This window comes from Musa acuminata, chromosome BXJ1-1 (assembly GCF_036884655.1).
Source record: "Musa acuminata AAA Group cultivar baxijiao chromosome BXJ1-1, Cavendish_Baxijiao_AAA, whole genome shotgun sequence".
Taxonomy (NCBI): Eukaryota; Viridiplantae; Streptophyta; class Magnoliopsida; order Zingiberales; family Musaceae; genus Musa; species Musa acuminata.
Genome location: NC_088327.1, coordinates 8,182,610 through 8,200,936, shown reverse-complemented (window position 1 = coordinate 8,200,936; position 18,327 = coordinate 8,182,610). Strand labels below are relative to the sequence as shown.

Below are 18,327 nucleotides of genomic sequence, written 5' to 3'. Positions count from 1 at the left end.
GATAGCGTTTGACATGGGCACTAGCGTGGCGTGAAGAACCGCGCCTGAGTAGGCGTTAATACGCCTCAGCCGGTGTTCCGATTCGGTTGACTGAGTGCAGTCGCACTGATCGAGGCGTGAGGCATCGGCTGACGTCGGCCGAGTCTTATCATAATTACTATCCTGATCAATTCTCATTCATAATATTTTCTAAACATCTCTTCTTCTTCTCTCTCTCTCTAAGCCCACCTTCAACTCTTCTTAACCACCGTTACCTCTCGTCGGATGGGAATTGTAGGATTCTAATTAAAAGTACGATTGGAGGGGAAAGATCGAACTCCTGATAAGTCTGGATCGACATCACCGGTTGTGTCCCAGCTGCGCTGGCAAGACCCAGGCGAGTGGTCTGACCGGGGAGGTGAGGAGAAGCAACTCTCTCTCTATTTAAGAGACCTTGGAGAGGGGGTGAGAGCAGCAATAAGCACCCCCAATCTGCTCTCTCGTACTTCCCTCTCCTCCTCAGAGGTCATGGATCCTTACAAGGTATGAAGCTCTCTTCCTTCGCTCCTGCAGCCATTCGCAGTCCGTGGCAGCACTTCTCTGCTCATACGTATTAACTCATGTTGCACGTAGTTATCGGTAGATCTCATGTGATGGTGTAGCGCAGCTGTATCCACCGAGGCAGGATGTTGCTCCGATCCTGCAGCTCGTTGGTCCAAACAGGGGCCCCACAATCACACTGAAAGCAGATAGCCGGAGCGGATTGTGGGTCCCTCTTGTTTGAACCAATGGCTGCACCATCCATGTAGCTCGCTGCGCCGGTGGAGACAGCTAAGCCGTACCCTCGGGAGGAAATCTGCCGGAGATCTAACGCGATATCGAAACGCTTTAAGTATGTATATGTATTCCGAACTCTGATTTATATTCTCTTTTTATTGTTTATAGTTCCGTCCCTCGAGCTCCTTCGACACCAACTTTACCACCACCAACGCTGGTGCGCCCGTATGGAACGATGACCAGGCCCTCACCGTGGGATCCAGAGGTATGGGAATGGTGTCGAAGAGAAAGCCATCCTTAATCATGTGAGCTGCTGAAAGCTTATCATTGCTCTCAGGACCCATCCTCCTTGAGGACTACCATCTGGTCGAAAAGATCGCTCACTTCGCCCGGGAGCGCATACCGGAGCGCGTCGTCCACGCCCGAGGCGCGAGCGCCAAGGGCTTCTTCGAGTGCACCCATGATGTCACTCACCTCACCTGCGCCGACTTCCTCCGGGCGCCCGGCGTCCAGACGCCGATCATCCTCCGCTTCTCCACCGTCATCCACGAGCGTGGCAGCCCTGAAACCATCAGAGACCCCCGCGGGTTCGCCGTCAAGTTCTACACCCGAGAGGTACGTACTGTGATCCACCCTTGCGCCGAATTACTCGTGCTCGTCTCCCCAAGGTCTCACCGATTGTCTCATGGCGTCAGGGCAACTGGGATCTCCTGGGGAACAACTTCCCCGTGTTCTTCATCCGCGACGGCATCAAGTTCCCGGACGTGATCCACGCCTTCAAGCCAAACCCCAAGTCCCACGTCCAGGAGTACTGGAGGGTGTTCGACTTCCTCTCGCACCACCCCGAGAGCCTCCACACCTTCTTCTTCCTCTTCGACGACGTGGGCGTCCCGTCCGACTACCGCCACATGGAAGGCTTCGGCGTCAACACCTACACCTTCGTCAACAAGGAAGGGAAGGTCAACTACGTGAAGTTCCACTGGAAGCCCACGTGTGGAGTCAAGTGCTTGCTGGAAGACGAAGCGATCGTGGTGGGCGGCAAGAACCACAGCCACGCCACCCAGGATCTGTACGACTCCATTGCCGCCGGAAACTACCCGGAGTGGAAGCTCTTCGTTCAAGTCATGGATCCGGATACCGAGGACCGCTACGACTTCGACCCGCTCGATGACACCAAGACATGGCCCGAAGACCTTCTGCCGCTGCAGCCGGTGGGAAGGCTGGTCTTGAACCGCAACATCGACAACTTCTTCTCGGAGAACGAGCAGCTAGCGTTCGGCCCGGGTCTGGTGGTGCCCGGCATCTACTACTCCGACGACAAGATGCTTCAGTGCAGGGTGTTCGCCTATGGCGACACGCAGCGGTACCGGCTCGGCCCGAACTACCTGACGCTCCCGGTGAACGCCCCCAAGTGCGCTCACCACAACAATCACTACGATGGACTGATGAACGTCATGCACAGGGACGAGGAGGTAATCTATATGTTCCGAGCTAGCAAGCAATCACTAGTTCTTGTTTTTGAATCTTGCCTCTGATGATCTACCACTGGATCTGTTTCTCAAGGTCGATTACTTCCCTTCAAGGCATGCTTCCCTCCGTCATGCAGAGAGGTTCCCCATTCCAAATCGTATCGTCACTGGCAAGCGTGAGAAGGTGAGATTCTTGTGGGATTAATCCTCTTATAAATCCACATCAAATCTTTCAGGTTTCTGATGAAGTGCTCCTTCGATAAGCGCAGAATGTGATTCCCAAGCAAAACGATTTCAAGCAACCCGGAGAGCGTTACCGTTCCTGGGCACCTGATAGGTATCGCCTTTGTTATTCTCTATTCAATCTTTACGTCGAAGATCTTTTTGTTCTGCTTGGCGTTTCAACGAGAGAGACATCTGCTCCTCAGGCAAGAGCGTTTCGTCCGCCGTTGGGCCGAGCAATTAGCACACCCAAAGGTCAGCTATGAGCTCCGCAGCATCTGGATCTCGTTCCTGTCGAAGGTAAAGCTCCTCTTTCTCTCTGCCTGATAGAACGCTGATTAGAGTTAGTGTGCTGATCGTGGGCTTGTGGGGGAATGGTTGCAGTGCGACACATCGCTGGGACAGAAGGTGGCGAATCGCCTCAACATGAGAGCAAACATCTGATAAGGAGTATGCATGTAAAAGCCTGCAGTATATGCGTACACAGAGTCGTTCCGATCTGGTTGTTTATGTCGTAAATAAACCATGTCAAGTCCGCGGCATGTTATCATCTAAATGGGACGTTTAAGAACTTGCTCGGTTCTCTTTGTAATCATAAAGGAAACAGATGATAAATATATGTATCTTCGCCCTCGTGCTTTTCTTGCCGCATCCTGCGACCAAATTGAATTTATCTGTAGGCCAAAATTGATAGTCCAAGCAAATCGTTGCAACCTCCCCTACCTTACAGCAATGATCCTTTAAACCACATTTTAATATTAAAAACTAATGCTACCAGTGCACTAATATAAAGCTGAGTAGATCACCCGATTCCAAGTTTAAAATAGAGACTCAGAGGAGTTGATGGCTCAGAAAGCAGCAAAAGATGCTCAACACATAAAAAGAGTTTGTCGTTCAGAAGACTTCTGTTTGAATGACCAGGCGTCAATCATGTCAGAGAAGAGCATATGGTCGAGTGAGAGGAACGAGATACAGATTTGGTCTTCGTGTTGGTAATGGTGTCCACCAGGACAGTACCAGGAACACAAAACACTAGGGGTATTGCTTCTGTAGTTCTGCGGGCATGAGAAAAAGAAAAAGAGCTCAAACACTTCTACAACTCTGCTCCCGAAGATCGAATAGGATTACGGGGGCCTCGCTCGCCGTGAAAGGGTGAAAAAAGTAGGCCCTCTAAACCTACTAACATGGCTAGTAAGCATCATCTTCATGCAAAAATTCCATTGCTAATTTCTGTACATATGCTATAACAGAGCACAAACGGTAGCAAACATTGTACTGCCATTGGCTTCAAGGTGGAGGCATTTGATGAGCAAACGATGCTCGATAGCTATCATGAGTCTGAGTTGGATGAACATACTTTGATGGCGCTCTGTAATAATATCTCGAGCAGTACGACTGATCCTGGAATTCAATGTTGTTCGGATAACCAGGAAACTGTTCAGGCTCCTTGAATGATGTGACAGCATCTGGAATCAAAGGGGGTACCGAATTTTGATTTGAGGCACCCAAAAAGAATGGAGGTCCACGGATAAAACCAGCATGCGAGATAAAGCTGCTTTTCTTGGGAATAGAAGCACGAGTCTCGGAAATCATAGATCCTGGATGACCAGGCCAGGTCATAACACCGGGTTTTCCTTGAGAAATGGCTGTAGTTGGATAAGGTGGTAGCTTGTTGCAGTTGTTGAGCAACCATGGAAAAGTGCAAGTCTTGGATGCAGATGAAGGCTGATTTGCGACCTGAACTGATAGCATCTTTCCCTCGATCCTGCACCCATTCATGCTTGCCGCAGCCTCAGCAGCAAAGGCGGGATCCCTGTACTTAACAAAACCATATCCTTTGCTTAAACCTGTGGTCTTGTCTCTGATCACTATAGCTTCGGAGATGCATCCGAAGGGCGAAAAGAGTTCCAGTAGCTTGTCATCATTCACGGATAGGGGAAGATAGCACACGTATAGTTTAGCTTCATCAATCTCTTTCAAAGGTTTGCTGTTGGATGATGCTGGAGCATGGAATTGTTGATTGGACATCAAGTTTGATATGGACCTAGCCAGTGGTGGATAGTTGAAGGGACCAACTCCACTACTTCCCAACTGAACAAAGAATTTATCACTCTTGCCGATTCCAGTGTTTGATGCAATCAAAGGACAAGCAACGCTATGATGAAACGCTATTCCACAGATGTCGCATGAAGAACTGGGTCTTGGTGTTGTCTTCTGGACTTCACTTGAATCTTTGCCAAGTTTTCCATTCAACACAGCAAGCTCCCTCAGCTGAGCTCGCTTGTGTTCGTTCATTTCTTCTTCCACGGGAACCAGCAGTTTTTCCACCATTTGCACTGCAGAATCAAGAGAATTCTGAGTATCTGCCTTAATGTAGACATGCAAGTCATCATCTTCAGATGACTCGCATCTGGAATCTTTATATGTCAGGACTCTTCCTTTTCTAATAGAACCTTTACCTCGCAGTGATATCTTGGCGCCTGTTTCCATCTCCATTCTCTTTTGTGTGTTTCCACGAGGACCAATTATAAGGCCAATAAAATTGTAACTGGGATATTCTTTTACTGGAATATAAAGCTTCTTGGACAGCTTTGGGGGCTTGATATCAGGAGGATCAAAAGTGGGGTTCCTCTTAATCAGCTCTAAAATGATCTTTTGCCGATGCTTTATGAGTCTGGCACGGAGTCTGGCCACTCTTGAATTTATATGGATATCCGACTCATGTACCTTTGGTTGGTCATCAACAAGTACGTGAGCACTCAGCATCCGATTTACCTCAAAGAGCTGCGAGTTCAATTTCTCTATTACCGGATCAACAGAAGTGCCACCGACAGGAATCTTGTCAAAATCTGGAAGCTTTAAAGGACCCAACAATTTCAATTTGGCATCATTATTAACCGATCTGGTTTTCCTCTTTTTAGTAGCCAGATCGATATCAACTTCTACCTTGTAAGTTTCAGGCTCCATATTGCTTCTACTGCGTTTTCTCTTACCAGAACTTCCAGTATTTTCCTTGTCTGCAATGTTTTCATCACAACTCGAGCTCCTAGCTTTGTCCTTGAAGATCACGCCGGTCGCATAAGAATATATCTCTAGCTTGGAGTCATCCTGCTTCTGCCTCTTTTGCATATTGCCTTGGGATTCATCAGCTGATCTTCTTTTCTTATCTGAACTGGATGGTTTAGAGCCCAATTCACATTCTTCGTCGTCACCATTGGAAGATGACTGACTTCTGAATCCTTCTGATACATCTTCCTGATCGTGCACTCCAATTGATTCCTCATCTAGCACTTGTTCCTGTGGATCTTCTTCGGTAGCCTCTGTCCAATATAGTCCTTCAATAACTTCTCTCTCACATGGTTTAGCCTCTCCATCAGGATCTTCTTCTTCAGCAATTTCTTCACCATTGGATTCTTCTTCATAGTTGCTCTCTTGAGTACCATATTCTGGCTCGCTATGGTTTTTGTGTTCACAATTAGGAGTCTCTTTGTCATGATCAGTTTCAATGTGCAAGTTACAATCCATTGTATTTTTCGGCTTTCTAATACTTATGCTGGTTCCAAATATCGCAGCTGGTTTCCTATCAAACAAGCACATCACAATGAATATGACTCATTCACTATGCAACAACAACTCAATTCACTATGAAGACCAAATTAGATTCACCGAGAATAGATATCAGAGTTCATGGATCGATGCACCATATGAATCAATCAATTATGATGATTATTGTAAACAATGTGTGACTTACTACTTCTAAACATCTAAGTTTGGCCAAGTTACAACAATTACACCATTCACAATTCTCCAAATTCTTGGCTGAGTTGATGAAAGCTTAACATTTTGTGCCAACATCTCTAATACGAAAGAAAGATATCCAACTGAATGGTGTTTGACATCGAATCAAGTGCAAATACATCAACATTCAGAATATTGACATCAGAAGTAAAAAAAGAAAAAAGAAAACAACTTATAGAACTACAAATCCGCCAAAATTTAATTCGAGTCAGAACATTTCGTATACATGTTCTCTTACTTGGTCTAATTTCTTTCCAAGAAACAATAAATGAACGTGCATGCCTGGATAGATAACTGAGAACTGTAAGGTGAAAACCAATAATTATTTGAGATTAGCTGATTGTGGTGTATCCTGTTATTGGTTTTCATCTTGCAGTTCTCAAACCAAGAACGGGATACACCACAATCAGCTAATCTCAAATAATTCTTGGATTTCGCCTCACGGTTCCCAGTTATTTATCCGGATACGCCACAAAAAAGACCAAAAATTCTTCGCTGACACGTTCATTTACAGTTTCTTGGAAAGAAATTAGACAAAGTAAGAGAAGGTGTATAAGAAAGATTGCATCTTTTGTGTCCAAGAAGCCAAACATTGAAATTCCCAAGAAGACAAACAGCGAAACAGGAAAATTCGGGGTTTATATTTCCAAATTTCGGCAAATCTAACAACATAAAATATCAATATAACTGAACGCAAGAACTACAGATGTGAAAACAACAATTATTATCCGGCGAAGGTAAATTCAAGAAAGCATAAACAAGTGATCAGAAAAGGGCGAACGAGATCTTCAATCGGTCCAATAAACCCTAGAAATCAAGGGAGCAGCAGAAAGAAACAAGCGCGCGGCGTCAAACCTTTGGAGAATCGACAGGAAAAGAAGATTGAAGCCTCGGATATTCGATCGAAGAGTCGCGGAGCTGAGGAAGACGAGGACAATTGCGAAACCTTGACGTGATTAGCGATCACCACGCAATGCTTTCTTCTGAGAAGGCAACCAATTCGCATTGAGATCTGTTTTGGAGGATTATCGAGTGTTAAATTTTCATTATTTTGAAAAAAATGTGGCATTATTCCTAAATCATTTTTTATTGGGAGATATTCGCATAGATCCGGATCCTATAAGGACTCTTCAGGTGATAGTTATCGGATTCGGATCATATAAAGAGATGCATACGGATGCATATCAAGGTCGGCTTGGAAACTTCGTCTTGTATTGTACTTGTTGGACAGCTTCTATACGAAACGTATACAACGTATAACTAGACAAGACGTATGGGGAGTACTTTCCCCCACTTGTCCACGAACATAAGGTTCTATTCTCTCCTTCCTCCGCAGTGGCGAGCGACGAAAAATGGCGGGCGAGGGCGAAGGAAACCCTAATCTGTTCTTCGTGGCGGTCCATGTGGGCGCTGGCTTCCACTCACCAGCCAACGAGAAGGCCTACAGGGGAGCCATGAAGCGCGCCTGCCATGCCGCCGCCGCCGTTCTTCGCAAGGTAGTCTTCGACCGGTCCCACGGAGTTTGTTCTCTTTTCCTGGGGTTTGCGTCTTTTTCACTTCTAAGTTCTTGGTTCCGGGATTTGCTTCGCGATGGTGTCGATCGATGATCCTTGAGGAAGGTGGTGATAGCTGATCGATTGAAGCAACGACTAGCGCTATACATGTTATTGTCACTAACAAATTGGGCCTTCCGTTTTTATCTAGAAGACAATATTGAAAGAAAACTCTAAGGCCACATTAGACTTTTCATTATGGTCCTGAAGCTGTTCAAATCTCTCTCTTTGGTCCATCAGATCCTTTTACAGGACTATTCGATTGTAAGTGTATGTTCTGTTTTGTTTTGGTATCCCATTCATTTGGACATAGGTTGTGTATGTCTTCACTAGGGTTTCACAGCCTTTCTGTGTTACATGATTATACTCCAATGATCGAATATATACTCTGGTGATGGATTATTAGGTGATCACGAAACTAGTATTTCTTTTATTCTCATTTTGTGCTAGGTAATAATTATCTACCTCTGAAGTTATTTCTTGGTATGTAATGCTTCTTGTATTGTGGTGAAGCACTTGGTAATGTGTTGTGCACTAATTATTCATTGTATTAGCTGATGTTTTCTATTGTTTCTAGGGTGATGGTGGATGTTTAGATGCTGTTTCAGCTGCTATTCAAGTGTTGGAGGTCTGTAATCACTTTCTTGTTTTCTTTTTTTGGCTTTCTAGTAATGGGTTTATTTAAGCCAGGTTTTAGCCAAAAGATCAATATGAATTATCTTGTTAACATAGAATATGCCTGCTGCCAACAAGCATTTTCTCATATCTCATGGCAGCTAAACAATGTATTTGCTATATTTTTTTAAAGGAAAATTATAATAATATCTGTTATTGCTAGAGGTGCTAGTAAAATTATTTGGGTTAGAGTCACTAGATATGGAATTATGGGATAGCATTAACAATTACGAGTGCAGAAAGTACATAATCTGGGTCCTCGGAAAGTGTTCATCATATTAGTGTGAGAAGAAGATAGAAAAATAGACAACCTGGAAATTTTTAGTCATGCTACGACAAATAAGAATATAGAGAGGAAGAGTTTGGACTGTTTGCTTCTTGATTGAATATTAAGCGATCTACAAGATTGGCACATCACCTGCATCATTTCTGTAACATACTTTTTGGGTAGTGCATGGTGATCAAGTTTTCATGAAGTTAATGAAATTAATATGTTTTTTTGTTTTTCTGGTTCTTGGACCTTTTTGTTCGATATGAAGAAATATTTTATAAGCATCTTTGGCCCATGTTGTGGGCAAAGATTGGACAACAAACAACTATCCTAATGTTATTGTATTAGGAGTATTCAGTTTAAGGCCAAGTATATTTGTAAAGTCAAAGACAGGGGATAGAGTGATGATATGAGATAAAATGAAACTAATGATATTTTAGGAATAGCGCTTGTGGGTGCTGTTGATATCTTTTGCATGTATCTTGTGCTATGAAATATTGATGCTTCTTACTGGACAATTCTAGACCATTTCTTGGAATAGATGAGATGCAGACCAGTAATAAAGACTCCAGGTTATTTTGCTACTACACTGGAGGGATGAGATACTTGCATGCTTGTTATATAAATATAATGTGTATATATTTCCATAGGATGATCCGACCACAAATGCAGGCCGGGGTTCAAATTTGACAGAGAAAGGTCATGTAGAATGTGATGCAAGTATCATGGATGGTTCTGGAGCATTTGGAGCAGTTGGAGCTGTAAGAGGTATTTCTAATGGATACTCATCTGTAGCAAGACACCAAATATAGGTTATTGGAATTTACATCATATTTATGGGACATAAATTTCAGATTTTGTTGTGCAACATAACTATGAGGTACTGAACCTTTTATTCTCATAGACCAGGTGTACGAAATGCCATTCAAATTGCCACTTGCTTGGCTAAAGAACAGACAACTGGGTCGTCCTTGCTTGGTCGAATACCTCCAATGTAATATGTGACTTCTTTCGACAAAAATGAAATGCATATTTCTCAGTAGATTTTGTATTTCATGGTCATCCTTAATGTTTTGGAAGTGCCTGTTTATTTCATGATTTTCTAACCAAACAAATCTAACAACTTAATTTCACAAACAAATATGAAGCTTTTGTGCCAGGATTAGTGTTAATAGTGTATATTATGTAGTTATGGCCTCTGCAGAAATTTGAACTTGTTGATCTGTCTATTGTTGTGTTACCTGGAAAACATATAAATTTGGACAGTTGAGTTTTTGTTTAAATTAGAGTATACAAGTACTTGACCTTTCTAAGGTTGATCCTTTTTTTCAGTTGAATATTCGACACTTTTCTGTGCTAATCTAGGATTTTATACTGAATAGACAGTCTGCAATAGAAACAGAACCTGTTTTTTCTATCTTTCTTAAACTGTTAATATCTTTAATTAACAATCACTAAGTCCTTATTTACATGCAACTGTGCATTTTTTATTTTTCTTTAAAACATGTTATTTAGTCATGCTATTTCTTATACATAACTAGAATTTGTTGAGAAAGAATCCAGCACACATTGATGTCAAACTATGGTCATCTTTAAGTGTTGACAAAAGCCGTGATTGCTCATTCGATGTGAATTTTATTTGTTCAACTTGCAATGGAAAAGACAGATTGTGTTGCATTGGTGGATTCATACCTTGTGTCCATTCCATCTGTTTTTAAACTGATCCATGAAGTTAGATGGCTTTACAATTTTACCGGACCTATTCGGATCTTGATTTTGAGTTTTCCTAAAACAGCTACACGTGAGTCAACAAATGTTCAGATTTTTATGCAAAATTGTTGGTGCTCAGATGTGGTTGGACCGCATGATATATGACATTGTTCTATACCACTACTTTATCTGTGGTGAAATATATTTTTTGCTTTTTATTAAGTTTAATTTTCTTTCTATCTCTCTACTGTACTTGAAGTGCTATCATCTTCTTTTTTTTTTTCTTTTTGTTCTCCAGGTTCTTGGTTGGTGAAGGAGCACGTGAATGGGGAAAGTCAAAGGGCTTAACCATACCTTCAAGTATTTTAGAAGAAGATTCTGTAATATCTTCTTCGTCTATTTGTCTTTCCATTTTTTCCATTCTGTTAATGGCAAAATTTTGTTGTGTTTAACTTATTTCTTGATTGAAGTGTTGTTGCATTTTTTTCTGTTGGGCTTACCTGCTAGTTCCTTGTTGATTCTGAACAGTGGCTGGTGACAGAAAAGGCAAAGTCACAGTGGATGAAGTACAAAGCAATGCTTGCCGATGCCAAGAAAAAGAGTGAATGCTCTACGGAAGTGCCTACCTTAGCATGTAGGACTGCATCATTGCCTACAGACACAGAAGGTGGTTTTTGAAATCTTACTAGCTGCATACCTAACAATTTCAAAATATTAGCTGCATAGTATATAAGTTAGATGACATTTGACTTTTACAATATTTTACAGGCTAGTAAAATGTTATATATCTTCAAGTTTCTTTCCTACTAAATGTTCTTGTAACACATTTGTCAGTCAATTTGACTTAGTTGAAGATCCTAGTAAGCTTAGCTAGTATGTGGACTGATAGATCACCACAGGTTTCTGGACCTTCACCACTGGCCCTTTGCATTAAAAAAAAAAGATTTGGTTGAAGAATAAGAAATCTTTTATATTTGTGTTTTTCATTAACCATTTGGGTGTACCATGTATAGATTCTACACTATTTGTGTTGGACAGTGTAGAGAAGTAAGATACCATATGACATCCTTATTTTATATATATAAGCAACACCAACTTTTGGTACTTAATTCTGACTTCTTGAACATCTTTCTATAAATAAGCTGTTGTAACTAAGTACTCTGTCATTGTTGCATTAGTTAAATTTATAATTTATTGTTTGTGGTTGAATATAGCTGACCCTGAACAGTAGGGATATTACAGCTTCTTGTTGTTTGTGGCTAAATTGCTTGTCTCTTGTTATCATTTTAGAATTAAATTAAGAATATTAACCCTTTTTTATTAACTAATAGGCCAAAATTAACATTTTAGTTAGCCACTAGTGAATAGTAGTTGAATACTGTTTTGTAATTTCATTTTATTTCTAAATCTTATTAGCATTAATTGTAATCAGACTTTGCTTTGCTTTAATGAGCATGTGCCTTTCCTTGCACTTAGCTCCACGAGAACTCTTAAGTGTTCTATTGCAACTTGAATCTTACATGGTTGGCAATCATACCACCTGGTAATGCAAGGTATTAATATATTCTTATTAGCTTTTTAAGATATTAATTTAATATCATTAGAGGATTGATAAAGGTATAATATAAGACTTATATAGAAATAGCAGTTATTTCCCATGATGGTTAGCTTTAGAGCACAATTCAAATTTGAAAAGGCACAATAAATTTTTTGATAGGACTTTATTCATTTGATTGCTAAACTATGCCATCAGTAAAAGTTTGTTCTGGAGTTCTAGCTGAGGCATATATTGGTGAGAATGAGATTTATCTTCAGTCCAAGAAGTTAGTTAGAAAATGTTATAGTTTAGGTTTGTCCAACCAAGGAACAACATGTCAACATTCCCCAAGCTAGGGGAAGTGGGATGAAATTATATGTTCTGCACCATCTTAAAGTCAACCAATAGGAAACAATCCACAATTACTAGATCTATTTGGTATCATCCTACCACTTTGCCTATTCTTGTTTAGACACACAGACATGAATAATTATGTCCTTGTAAGTGTATTCCTTTTATTCTAGATAGTCATGGTTTGTGCCGGTTGTTTGATTGTTTCTTTTCTGTGCATATTTGGTTACATAAAACTATAGCAGAACTAACACCAAGTTGAATTTACCTTATGAACAGTGGATGAATCACAATCTTCAATAGTTGGGCAAAATAAGGAATTGGATGGTCATTCATTTATGAAAAACAATGACAAAGAGGATTTTGTTATGGATACAGTGGGGGCTGTATGTATTGACAGCAATGGACATGTAGCATCAGGGGCATCTAGTGGTGGCATTGCATTAAAGGTAGTGATTGTGGTTTAATAATTTATTTTTAAGTTCTCTGTCTCTTATGAACTGTTCCAACAAGATTTTGATCTTGAACAAAAGTTTACTTCTTTTATATATTTTATCTATTTCGTGATAGGACATAGGGGATGCACATCACACAACAATTTTGAATAAGAGAGATATCAAGAAATGACATATCTATTTACTCAGTCAATAACCAAGCTGGATCTGGTGTTTTATGTTCAATCTGCCTTTTCTTGAGTCCTGCGGATTAGATCAAAAAATTTATTGAATGATGCATTCAATCCCATAAATGAATTAAAAAAAAAGGTTTGTTTTACATCCTCTTTTTCTACAAGAACAATGAATATTTTTATCTAAGGATGAAAAGAAAGATGGATATGGTTGATACAACTAAATAGACACAACACACATTTCACCTGTACTTTCTAACGGGTGGGATCTATAAGAGTTCTGGATGTAAAATCGAATGCAAGCTCTCTTAACTTGACAATAGTTTCTGGATCTAAACTCTGTCAGCAACTTTATCTGAAAATTTGATTCTGAACGTGAATGTTAATCAGGTTGGTGTATAACATGATCCTATGGCAGCTTTCTTCTCAAAGTTAATTTTTCTTACAGAAATTCTTCTGCTTTTCAATGTTAATCCTGTTCTTTCTATTTTTTTATACTCAATTCATTTGACTTCCTTTATGACATGATACCTATTCCATTGGTCTTTTTATGTAGAAGTTAACTCTCTGGTGCAAATCAACCAACTGTAAACCACACCTAATGGTGGTCCATTTTCTATAATCTTTAATTCCATGATAGAATGATGGATACTATGGATTTATCCATTTAAATATATTCGTTCTGGCAATTATGATTAACAATGCAAGTTTGCCCTGTGGCCTATTTGTATCAGTTACGGCCAAGCTTTTTATATCTACCTATAATGTTCTTATGTGTTGTGGACTAGGACTTTAAATGGCTGCTTACTTTATATTTGGAACATGGAATGCTACCCTTACTATGGCTACTAGAACATATTACAGTTTAGGCAAGTTATTCTCTCGATTTTAGTGCCTATTATCCTTTTTTCAGTTTGTGATGATTACTTTGTCTTTAACATATTAATATGGTGTCGGTGTTAATACAGTTATTTGCATAGTGGAAGGCTAATGATTTCTGCTTGACAGTTGAAAGCGATGGAGTAAAACGATTGTAACATTGATGCTTACCAGATGTGATTATTACTAAATTGCATAAAATTAGTATGTTCCTGATAATAGTTTCTTTTTATTGCACATAAGAAGATGCTATGCTGGAAGATTGTGTTATATGCTAAATCCAACCCACTCATGCCTTTGATTTCCATAGCCATAATCTTTTAAGTGCTTGATTCTGATTAAAAACTAGTAACAAATTTTTTTTTGAAATTTTAGCTTATATTACTAACTAATCTGCTTGGACTGGAATTGTGTCTGTTGTAATGCATGACTATAATATACTCTTTTTGCTTCTAGTTGATCCCACACATGTTAAAATATTAGACGGGCTTTTAGGTTGATGGGCGGGTTGGATTGGCAGCAATGTATGGTTCAGGATGCTGGGCTTCAGTGAAAGATCCCTTTGGCTCTCCATTTGTTGTTGGATGCTGTGCAACTGGTGTTGGAGAGTGTTTGATTAAAGGGTTTGCAGCACGTGAATGTTGTGTGTCATCATCATTGTATGTTCTATGACTTAATGCCATTTGTTATGTCATATTAAGATTAGATATATATGTCTAATGTGTAAGTTCGTTTTAATGGGCAGTATCGTTTTTGTCATTATTACAAAATTTCATTTTCAATGATCAGAAATTTATCAAGTTTATTGTGCTTCATTGATGAACATGTTTATAATGCTTTCACTGGTGAACATGTCAGCGTTTTGATCTTCTGCTAGGTTTCCTATATGATATACTTGTGTATTCTCCACACATGTATTAAAGCTTTCCTATAGGATGTACATGCATTGATTCATTTGGATCGTGACTTTAGAGGGGTACCCTTATGGCTATTTAGGTGAACTATTACCTATATCTATACTCCCGTAACGCAAGAAAAGGAGTCAGTGATATGAACAGTTTGTGGTTTTGTTTCTGTGAGGTCTCTCTTTGGACCGCACATGACTGGATCTAGTTTTAGTATGAGTATGCATTTTTCTCTTAAACAGATAGGTGATAACTCTCTTATAAATGTTTGGATTTAAGGCCTATAGACTTTAATTTCCTTATTTCACCTGTCCTCCACTTCAGTAAAATCTTAAGTAGAAAATCCAACCTTTAAAAATTGAAGTGAGATCTCTGGAGTATGCATGCAAGTGAAATTCGCCCTCATAAGTCGAGTGAGTTCTGTTGCCCATTTGAGGTGGCTAACTGGCAGTGTCATTAAGCAGCCCAACAGACTCGGGTAAATATAATTCTTATTGCTTATTATGGTTATATTTGATTATTTGTAGATGCTATATGCATTTCAGTTATTAGTTTGAATAAAGTGGAAAATTCAAGTCACCCTTAAAGTTTATGTGAGATCTGTGGAGGATTCAAGTGAGATTCAATCTCATAAGTCTACTGAGTTGTATCACCTATCTGTGGTGGTTAACTGAGTGTCATTAATCATCCAACAGACTGGGGTACCATAAATCTCATCACTTATTATGGTTATATTTGTAGGTGTTATATATGCATTTAAGTAATTGTTTAAAATGGTCGTTGTATTTTAATGCTTACAGTATCGGTGTCTGTCCTATGTTTAGGTCACAGTCAGGTCCTGTATCTGCCTGTATGAAAATCCTTCGTTCTCTTATCCACAGTAGCAGTCAAAAATCCCATGATACAGGTGGTGGTGTGTTGCTACTGCAGGCTGATACTGTGAAGGTGTGTATCCAATTATATTGTTTTTCTTTATCACATTATATGGCAAGATCCATGATTTTTTTTCTGCAGATTGCAGAAAATTTATCTTCTTTGAAAGCAGTCGAGGTTGTAGCTGCCTATTCCTCATCATCCTTCGGGGTAGGCTATTTTGGAAGCTTCATGGATCGTCCAAAGGTATCCATCCCAGTTTAGTCCAGTATCTGTTTGAAATGTTGTCTATACTGTCTTAGAACTTTGTAATTGGAAATTTGTTTTGATTAGCTTGTCATATTTGAGGCTTTCAGAATCAAACTCGAATTATTTTCACGGATACTTCTATTTAATTTTTAAACATTCACCTTTTCCTGGGTTAAAATTGTTATTGGCTATCTGAATCAGGGAGGACAGCACATGGTTTTGAGTACCTTGGTGTATCGTCTGGTATATTGGGTATGCTAAGGTCTGAGTTAGGTCAAGGACACTGGTTTATCATGGCTACACTTAAAGTTCTAATAGACATTTGATGTGTTATTATTATTTATGGTTCAGTCCAAGCAGTCTGGCACCGTATCAATTGCCAATCTGATTAGGGTCTGGTAGGGTTACTAGTTCCTTTTTCTTAAACCTTTGGACAATGTATTAGAAACATAATTGTGGTCTCTGTACAACATTTTAGTTTCTGACCTGGCAGATAAAACATTGATCTTATGCCTTTTTTTTTCAGAAGCATATTGAAATTTGACAATATGCAGCAGAGAATTCTTTGAGCTTCTTTTGCTTTCTTTCATTCAGTATCTGTATCTAACCCTTTTGGGAGGCAGATTTAAATTTTGGATCATATGAATACCAAGTTATATTGGAATTTCCCTGTAATTTGTAAAACTTAATTATAAATCTGCTCTGTCTCTTGATCTTAATAAGGTTCATTCAATTTTGATGGTAGATGAGAACAAATTATCTAGAGATTTTTTATTAAGACTGAAACCAGCTTTCATCTTCTTTAATTAATGGATCAACTGTCATCTTTGTCCATCAAATAGCTAAAGGTAGTGATCCATGTAGTTGACCCAAAGAGTTGTGCATTATGGCCTTTTTTTTGAATGGCAGACCGTGGTTTAAAATATTGGACGTGCCATCCTGAATGGTGTTTACTTGTCCAAAAAAGCATTGATAATGGACCATACAACATGCTACCGTGCTTTATTGTTTCCTCCAATTATAATGGGGATCCAGGTTGGCACACATCTTGATGTCTGAGGCATCATACCAGTCTGAATTGGTGTCAGACTTGTATGTTATGTACATTGTGGCAAACTATTACATATACAAATTTCAGAAATACTATCTGTTTTTCTCTTGAACTATGCTTTTGTTTAGTTCAATTTCTACATAATGTTATTTATCTGAGCAAGGGTTTTGATTATTGTGTGATTAGATTTACTGTCTTGATTTTATTTTCTTCATTTTTGTACATAGTATTGTTTCAGAAAGAAATGTGCTCTTTGTTTGAGGTGCCTATGCTCACCAGAAATGTTCAAGATGTTCCCATCTTATATTAATTTGGAAGCTAATAGATTATCAAAAGAAAAAAAAGATAGCTAGTACTAGTTGTTCATGCATCATCTTGTTTGTCTATCTACTTGTCAGAGAGGACGACTGCAAAAATGCAGCCAAAAGAGAGTAGAATAATTAATATTGTGACATTTTTGTTTTCGAAGGCTTATAATTTGTTGGGAAAAAAAAAACTTTCTTGTCTTAGTTGTAATAATTCAATGGTATCATAAGATTGCAAATATTGTGCTTCTTGCTGAAGCAAATTGACTGTAGGTGATGCTATTTGACTACAAAAGGATGCTATTTATCTTTTCATGGAAAATGCTTTTCTGTCATGTTCCGAGGCTCACATATGACATACTTAAAGAAATGGTTTAGTAGGAGAGTGCTGGGTAAAAACGGTCATCATCAGCTCAGTATGAGAATGCAGTTTATTGCATTGTTTCGCAATGTGATGTTTTTAGGTGTTTGTCAGTTTGTTTTGTGGAGCATAAAATGCATCGTTGATTAGCTTTTCTGGATTAACAACGAGAGATATGGTTTGATTGAAGGGAGTAGAACAAACGGAATGAGATAGATAGCTATCTGTCTGTCTTCTGATATATTTGTTGTCTTGTGATTCTTATAGGTGTCAGTACTTAGAGCTGCGGAACCACGTGACAGCAGCAAAGTCAGCCAATTTGCAACACGAATTAATTTTGATGCTTTATGATGGAAGTCGCATGGCATGGTCTGCTACATGTTAGGTCATGATATTTTCAGCAATGAATCCCTGCCCAGCCAGATTCTCTAATTCGTCCAAGATAGATAGGAAGAACAAGTCTGAACGAGATGATTGGTGTTTTGTCGGCCCTGATATGTGTCATCATCGCGCTCTGTCATTTGTGCTTTTCTTATTTGTTGTCTGGTACTACAAGTAGAGCGCAGCTGTGTCTTTGTGAATGCTGAGAAGAGGATGGTAATGCTTTTGGATTAACGGTGACATTCTGATTTTAAGATTAATATTATTCACAGCACATTACTTTTTCCGAAGGTTTCGTGTGAAGCTATATATATATACTATATAAAGTGTATAGATGCTAGTGGCTGCAGGGC

The 18,327-nt window shown here is 39.5% G+C and overlaps 3 protein-coding genes across 4 annotated transcripts; 2 read left to right on the top strand and 1 right to left on the bottom strand.

Moving 5' to 3' along the window:
• Positions 1-368: 368 nt before the first annotated feature.
• On the top strand, positions 369-3,080 carry LOC135649389 (catalase isozyme A-like). The gene is made up of 8 exons (XM_065167713.1): positions 369-522; positions 925-1,021; positions 1,094-1,371; positions 1,452-2,228; positions 2,320-2,409; positions 2,495-2,562; positions 2,654-2,747; positions 2,832-3,080. The coding sequence occupies exons 1-8, from the start codon at positions 508-510 to the stop codon at positions 2,889-2,891; spliced, it is 1,479 nt and encodes a 492-aa protein (XP_065023785.1). The 5' UTR covers positions 369-507; the 3' UTR covers positions 2,892-3,080.
• A 438-nt stretch (positions 3,081-3,518) lies between these two features.
• Positions 3,519-7,422, bottom strand: LOC135649331 (splicing factor-like protein 1). Its single transcript, XM_065167620.1, has 2 exons — positions 7,101-7,422; positions 3,519-6,027 (listed from the first exon to the last, which is right to left on the bottom strand). The coding sequence occupies exon 2, from the start codon at positions 5,970-5,972 to the stop codon at positions 3,735-3,737; it is 2,238 nt and encodes a 745-aa protein (XP_065023692.1). The 5' UTR covers positions 5,973-6,027; positions 7,101-7,422; the 3' UTR covers positions 3,519-3,734.
• Positions 7,423-7,527: 105 nt separating this feature from the next.
• Positions 7,528-18,264, top strand: LOC135649435 (putative threonine aspartase). Of its 2 annotated transcripts, none has more exons than XM_065167800.1 (11): positions 7,528-7,741; positions 8,376-8,426; positions 9,395-9,512; positions 9,654-9,738; positions 10,753-10,834; positions 10,983-11,121; positions 12,622-12,791; positions 14,345-14,508; positions 15,579-15,699; positions 15,769-15,873; positions 17,861-18,264. In XM_065167800.1, the coding sequence occupies exons 1-11, from the start codon at positions 7,598-7,600 to the stop codon at positions 17,942-17,944; spliced, it is 1,263 nt and encodes a 420-aa protein (XP_065023872.1). In that variant the 5' UTR covers positions 7,528-7,597; the 3' UTR covers positions 17,945-18,264. The 2 variants fall into 2 exon arrangements, with proteins under 2 accessions (XP_065023872.1, XP_065023943.1); XM_065167871.1 differs by having other exon boundaries at positions 7,602-7,741; positions 9,417-9,512.
• Positions 18,265-18,327: the final 63 nt, after the last annotated feature.

What these genes read in the sequence shown, in the direction of transcription:
- LOC135649389 (XM_065167713.1), top strand. An exon ending in CGTTCCTGGGCACCTGATAG is followed by an intron (nt 2,563 to 2,653) that starts GTATCGCCTTTG and finishes TCTGCTCCTCAG; the next exon opens with GCAAGAGCGTTTCGTCCGCC. An exon ending in GGATCTCGTTCCTGTCGAAG is followed by an intron (nt 2,748 to 2,831) that starts GTAAAGCTCCTC and finishes GAATGGTTGCAG; the next exon opens with TGCGACACATCGCTGGGACA.
- LOC135649435 (XM_065167800.1), top strand. Translation starts at nt 7,598, where the DNA reads ATGGCGGGCGAGGGCGAAGGAAACCCTAATCTGTTCTTCGTGGCGGTC. An exon ending in TGTTGTGTGTCATCATCATT is followed by an intron (nt 14,509 to 15,578) that starts GTATGTTCTATG and finishes TCCTATGTTTAG; the next exon opens with GTCACAGTCAGGTCCTGTAT. An exon ending in TGCAGGCTGATACTGTGAAG is followed by an intron (nt 15,700 to 15,768) that starts GTGTGTATCCAA and finishes TTTTTTCTGCAG; the next exon opens with ATTGCAGAAAATTTATCTTC.
- LOC135649331 (XM_065167620.1), bottom strand. Translation starts at nt 5,972, where the DNA reads ATGGATTGTAACTTGCACATTGAAACTGATCATGACAAAGAGACTCCT.